The sequence below is a fragment of the Vitis vinifera genome, chromosome 10 (genome assembly GCF_030704535.1).
Source record: "Vitis vinifera cultivar Pinot Noir 40024 chromosome 10, ASM3070453v1".
NCBI lineage: Eukaryota > Viridiplantae > Streptophyta > Magnoliopsida > Vitales > Vitaceae > Vitis > Vitis vinifera.
Window position 1 is genome coordinate 27383623 of NC_081814.1, and position 6956 is coordinate 27390578.

General features: G+C 38.6%; 1 protein-coding gene across 1 annotated transcript; it reads left to right on the plus strand.

Moving 5' to 3' along the window:
* The first annotated feature begins 946 nt into the window (after window positions 1–946).
* Window positions 947–1896, plus strand: LOC100257686 (ferredoxin-thioredoxin reductase, variable chain, chloroplastic-like). Its single transcript, XM_002271270.4, has one exon. The coding sequence runs from the start codon at window positions 1202–1204 to the stop codon at window positions 1706–1708; it is 507 nt and encodes a 168-aa protein (XP_002271306.1). The 5' UTR covers window positions 947–1201; the 3' UTR covers window positions 1709–1896.
* Window positions 1897–6956: the final 5060 nt, after the last annotated feature.

Below are 6956 nucleotides of genomic sequence, written 5' to 3' on the forward strand. Positions count from 1 at the left end.
ACACTAACAGAACAAGCTAACTTATAAAAAAAAAAAAGGGGCCTCATAGAGGGGTTCCAACATCAATGAGATTATTCAATGCTGGAAATGGCAACACAGGTATTCTATTGAGCTTATCAATGATCATCAAAATCCTAACCCTAATTTTGGATCTCAATTTGTCTCCCATACATGTAGTACAAAGAAATTAGAAATGGAATATACCATATACGGGATAAGAACTTAGAAATGGAATAAACAATGTAGATATGAAGAAAATAAAAAAATACAAAGCTGATGAAAAAATGCCTTAAATGGAAAACTCATATGCGATTGATTAATCAGAAAACACACACACACGAGGGAAAACTCTAGGTCAGTTTCCAAATGGGTATCTGATTCGATTTCCAACACGTGAAGCTTTTGGTTGATTTCGATTTCAAATGAGGTACGAAATGACAAGTTTCAAAGATTTGGGGTTGGGCAAATCTCAAATTTGGTTGCTCATAAAGTAAATTGTAGATTTGAGGCTACGGATTCTGTTTTTGACAAACTAAAATGCGGATTCCAATTTTTGAGAAAGTAAAATGCAATTCCATTTTAGGAAATTTGAGATGTTTTCGATTTGGGAGAGACAAATGAGAGAGAGGAAGAAATATTAGATTTGGGAATTTTAGATCCGATAAGGTGGAGAAATGTAATCCAAATTTCAGACAAAGAATTGGTTTTTTTTTTTTTTTGAAATAATGGTTGATGTGGCTATTGATGTGGAAGTCGATGAAGGCAATTTGGACAGAAAATTGACTCACACAAAGGGCACAATTCTCATATTAGTTTGCCCATTAATGGTTGCTTCTCATATTTCATATACTTGGGATCCGAAAACATATATTTCCCTAATAGCAGCCCCAAAACACAAGTTTCTTTTTCCTCTTCCCCAACCAAAGGAGGGACCCATGTGGCGGTTGGATAAAAACGCCTTGATCCCCAAATATATGGCTGGGAATTGGGATTCGTGTGCCGACACGTAGGAGCAGTTTCTTTCGTAAATCCTACATAAGTAAACTCATTAACCTTGGCCCTGGGATATGAGTGGATTAAATCGAGAGTGACGAATCCAAATCCGAATCCAAATCCAAAGGAGAAAAGGAGGAGTAGACTCACACGGGACACGGATAAAGATATAAGAATCCTAAGCAGATAACAGCAAGAGAGAAAAAGGATGAATGCTCTGGCCTTCTTCTCTGCCTCCTCGCCCCTCAATCTTCGTCGCTCCACAAATGCACTCGTCTCTTCATCATCATCATCATCATCTTCTTCTTCTTCTCTTGATGTCTGCAGTGTGAAATCCCCTTCCTCTGCTGTGGTGCACCGCAGAAGAAGGACGATATCTTGCGAGGTGGCTCTGAGGTCGGATTCCGCGACATCATCATCATCAGCAGCCTTTGAACAAGTACAAGAGGACGCAGCTGAAGAAGCCGGCAAGATCGGTGCTAGGGTTAGGGTTAAGGTGCCTTTGAAGGTGTTTCATGTTCCGAGGGTGCCTGAGGTGGATCTCACCGGAATGGAAGGTGTTCTTAAGCAGTATGTTGGAGTATGGAAGGGCAAGCGCATATCCGCCAATCTTCCTTTCAAGATCGGGTTCGTCGCGGACATTGAAGGCCGTGGCCCTGTCAAGTTCTTTGCCCATCTCAAGGACGACGAGTTTGAGTACGTTGATGACCCTTGAAGAATTGTAATCTAAGGAAATTTCTTATTTTTCTTTTCTTCTCTAGTTTTCCGTTTTTGAAATCAATCTCTCCCTTCTACTACTGATGTTGCTGCTTGCATGCTCGCTTCCTTTTTCCTTCCTTTACTTTCATTGCTCAAGTAAATTCATGATAGCTATATAAATATCAATGGAGTAAGTTTCTACTACTGGTCGTTTGAGGGAAAAGTGTGCTCAAAATACTTTGTTAACTTGGATGAAGCAATGCTACTACATCTTTCTAATACCTAATAGTGAGTAGAAAGCTTTTGGGCCACATAGAAGAAGGGCAAGAATGGTGTGTTACAAATTTGAATGATAATCCATGACTGAGCTAAGCTCCTTATGCTTCTGACGGACCTCTCAACCCTGATATTCCGCTTCATTCTTGAAAACAATGAGTCTCTGTTTGGGTATTGGCAAGTAATGGGGAGAGAAAAAGGAAATGTTCAAAGTGTATTGAGAAATGAATTCATCCTTTAGTAATTTGTGGCGTTTTGATTTCCTTCCCAGGTTCTCTCCCAGGTCTTTGTGTCCACTTGGACTCAAACTTGGAACCTCCCTCAACTGCACCCTAATTCCTTAACACTTGAGCCACGTCTCAGGGGTGCTGCCATTCTCTAAATCTCTCTTCAATCAACAACATCTAATGGCTTTTGATTGATGACTGAAGCTTGAATGATTGTCACTGTGTTCTTATTCATATTGGTGTATGACTCAGAATTTGTTTTTAGTGCCTCTTTTAATATAAATACTCTTCTTTACTCATCAAAAAAAAAAAAAAAAAGACTCAGTATTTGTTTGATTCAACAGTTCTTCGTGGCTTTTGTTCTTGAATGGGTTCTTATGGAGTTTCTATTTGATTAGTTGATTTTAATGGTGATTTTTAATATTCTTTTCTTCCCAAAAATGAACTTTTTCTATGCTGAATTCACCTTGGTTTGGTTCTGGTTTGTATCAAAATAGCTTTACTGTTGTGTTAGTGATGCATTTCTGAGAAAAGTTTTAAAATAGTAGTTGAGGAGAATCAACTCTCTTCTATGCAGATTTGGCATATGCTTCAATGAGATATTTTTAGGTATATCATATTTTTTTATCAGATATTTTTGGGTCTATCATATTAGCATCGTTGCAACTAAATTCGCTAATGTAGATGTGTATTACATCATTTGATAATTCATTGATAAGGATGATATGATTGTGCAGTATGAACTGATTGTATTGGTTTTTATCAAAGTGTTGTTTTGTTGCTAAATAGGCTTCTGAGAACAGTTTTAGGTAGCAAATATGGATGGAGTTGTGTCAGGGAGGTACCTTTTGGACTCATTTTGAAGTATATTTTGGTTGGGACCTGTTTTGGTGAGATATTTCTGGTTTCATTGTGCTTCAGTCTTTCAGTGGAAAAGTCTGGAGAGATGGTTTAGCTGCAATAATTGACAAACTACATTGATTATCTTCCAAAAAAATTGGGATTTTGTTTTTCTTTTGAATAGGTAACATTTTTTGTCTGCTGGGAATTAAACTTGGAACCTTCCACATCCCCTTCCCAACTCCTTTTTTTCTTTTTCCTTTTTTTGATAGGTAAATTTTTGTCTCCATTGGGAACTTGGAACCTCCCACAAACCCTCCCCGCCCCATTACCACTTGGACTAGGCCTCAAGGGCATCCCCTTTCCAACTTCTTGCCACATACCTATTCATATATCGTTTCACTTACCTAAGGTTTAATTAACTAGCTACTGCTAGCAATTGTCATTTGACTTAGATTCTAGATCATGAGATGCTTGACCTGGTTTATTTGTGTTGTCTTTTTCCCCATAAAGGGAGATTCATTTGAGCATAGGATTCTCCCTGACAGAACGCAGTAAAGGAATAAAAGGTGCACAAGAGAGATCAGTAGGAACCCCAATGGCAAAACAAATGCACAATAATTATAAAGAAAGATTAGGTTGATATTATGGACCAAAGTTATAACTCCATCTTGGGCAGTGCTTCAGTTTTGCCCATTGAAATGGGACTGGGTTTGCATCTCTTTATGATCTGTTTTAGTTTTGAAGCAATGGGGTTAAGCTCATTTAGTCATCTCTTTTATGTATAAATTTATGCATGCCAAAACAATCTCTTTTTCTAAATCTTTTGCAGTGGCATAATTCAATTATTTCAGTTCTTCTGCTCCTCTAATATTGCCTAGCTTCAATATACTTGGCTTTTCTATCTTTATCTACCACTATGCATGTGGCAATGGTGATGCTGAATTTTGAAAGTGTGATCCCAAAGTATTCAAGAATGTCCTAGGAGGAATCATTTCATTTTGTTTCAACCAAAACTTTAACACAAATATAAATATTATTTTTTTTAAAATAGGAAAATGAAGAAGATAAATATTAGATAAGAGGTACTTTGGCGTGCCCCTTTTGGTGTTTTAATACAATTTGCACTTACCTATCAAAAAAAAAAAAAAAAAAAGATAATACACCTAAAAGAGGGAGGAGGGAGGAGGGAGGGGGGGATGGATATGGATGTGCAACCCAAGTACATAAGAAATCTACAAGGCATACCAAAGAAAATAAAAGAGGAAACACGACAAACCCGCAGGTCTCTACCTATCCCAACCTATTAACAAAATATAGAAGGAAAGATAGATTACATCCAGTTCTTTTATTTGCTTTCCATATGGTAAAAAATAAGCGCAAAATGGTCATCCTCCAAATAGACTTCTTCCCTTTGCTTGCAAGACTCCCATCCAATCCTATATGCATTTCCTTAGTCATATGGTGAAGGAGCTATGATGCACTGAACAGAGAGAAGACAAAACTCCACAAACTCAAAGACCACAGTGCATTAGGTTATATCCACAAACTCCTTTATTAGCAGAAAGAGCCTTAAATGGCCAATGATTATACATGTCTAGTAAGCTGATCTTTGTTAAAAGAATTTTCTAGTGTACTGGATCCTAAACATAGAAAGCCATCTTCGAAGGCGCCTTTAAGTCCGATAGCTCTTTGCCTGGGAATGAAATAGTTGCCCCAGAACATTAACTCCTTGTAGTAAGATCTAACTAAACTTTCATTTCTTTGAGGCCTTCCACAACAACACTACAGTCTACAGACTCACACTAAGTTCAAAAGTTGCAAAAAAGAGTCCAGTTCTCCTATATCCCAGTCAAGAAGCTTCTCCCTAAGCTTGTACCAGCAGCCCTGTGCCTAAACCTCTCTTTCTCATAATCTACAACCCATACTTCTTTATTAACAACAAGATCAAAGAAATGCTTCAAGGGGGTTTTTCCATACCAAATATCAAATAATAAACTTAGTCCCACCACCATGCTTGACAAATATACAAACTCTGGAGTGAAATCATTCCCACTTTTAAGCTTTCCAAATGTCTGTCTCATAAGCCTCTCTCTCCTCCCTTGAACACCAATCCCCCTTCAATTTCTCATATTTCCCTCATCAACTCTCCTCCACAATCATTTCCCTCCCTTGCATATCTCTAAAGCCATTTCCCAAGTAAAGCCTAATTAAGAGCCTCCTTATGTGTCAATCACTCTTGCCTTCTCAGTACAGATAGTATCCCCATCGAACTAGATCAAATTTCTTCTCTATGGATCCTCCAACCAAAAGAAAGTCTCATTGTATCTTGTCCAACCAGTCTTTAGACCTTACTAGGGATCATAAAGGAGGACATAAAATAAAGTGGGAGACTTGAGTGGATGCTTTTAATAAGTATAAGCCTACCACCTTTGGACAGGTCTTTGTGCCTTGTCGAAGAAGCTACCCTTTTCTTCAACTTACTTGTATAGTAGTATGGAATCCCACATCAAAAAGGACATAAGAGAATCCCAGATGTATGACCAAGTAGTTCATAGGCCCCTCACTTTTAAATTGGAAGCTAACTCGTCCATATCCTGTACTGTTCTTATCAGGATTTTCTTTTATCCAAGCTAATCTTAAGACCTGAAATTGCCTTAAAGGAGAGACGAATTCATCTCAGGTAGATCAATTGCTTTACCATTGGTTTCATGAAACATCGAAGGACCAATGTGTGAAATCTCAACACCCTGACCCTTCCCCCTTCCCCCTTCCACCTTAAAACCACTACAATACCTCCTTCCACTGCCCTTGAGTAGAGCAACTATACATTCCATCACCAAAAGTAACAAAAAATGCGGATCCCCTTGCCTCAGCCACGTTGAGCTCTGAAAGAAACTATTAGCAGTCCCATTGACTAAAATTGAGAAATGAACTGTGGAGTCTTTTCAAATCCCGTAAGTTTTGTCATTGAAAGCAAATAGTCCTAGTTCATATGGTAATAAGCTTTTTCTTTGTCTAGCTCACATGCCACCCCTCTCTTTAAACTCTTAAATTTGGAGTCAGCCGCTTAATTGGCAATCAGGACTACACTTGGAAGTTGTCTACCCTCAACAAAACCGTTCAGGGAATCTAAAACCACCTATGCAATAACCTTTTTCAGCCTGTTCACTAGAATTCTAATCTTAAAGTTTGTATACCCCACCCACTGAATTAATAGGTGTCAAATATTTTATATTCACTCATCCCCCCTTCTTAGGAACCAACACCTGGAAAGAAGCATTTTCCTCTCCTTAAATCAGCTTTTACTGCAAAAGCCAAGACCTTTCCACCCCCAAATGAAATTTCCCCTCCTACGAGTGTTTGCCATCCCATGTAAAAACTTGGTATTTCTGTCTCCTTCTCTTAGGCACAGAACTATGGACTTCCATTCGTGGGAAGTTTCTTCCATATCTGCAAGTAGACTATCATGTTGAATGGCAGCGTTCCTGGCCACCACCTTATGTCGTTACTCACCCTTATATTGGTCAAATCCCAACTCCTGATCTACTCTGAATCACAAGCTTTCCTAACAGAAATATTATCAAACTGCCAAACACTATACCCTGCCTCTTTAAGTTTTCCTTAAGCTACCACAACTTACGAGCTAAAAAGAAGCTCAGAGGTCCCAAAACGACATAGCTGTCCCACTAACTTGAGATTAAACCCCTAATCTGTGCTCTTTGACCAACATATTTTCAAATCTGAAGGGACGTTTCTCATTTCCTAACTCCATAGTCCAGCAATATTGCATAACGATGGGGAGTGGGTTCGGGGTGTGGGTTCAGGGAGGATGCTCCAGTACACATTTCAGAACTGATTTTGTCAATCCCACAAAATAAAAGAGTTGGTCCAATCCAAAAATTTACCATCCTAGCCCAT

Coding starts and splice junctions, on each gene's coding strand:
- LOC100257686 (XM_002271270.4), top strand. CDS start 1,202: ATGAATGCTCTGGCCTTCTTCTCTGCCTCCTCGCCCCTCAATCTTCGT.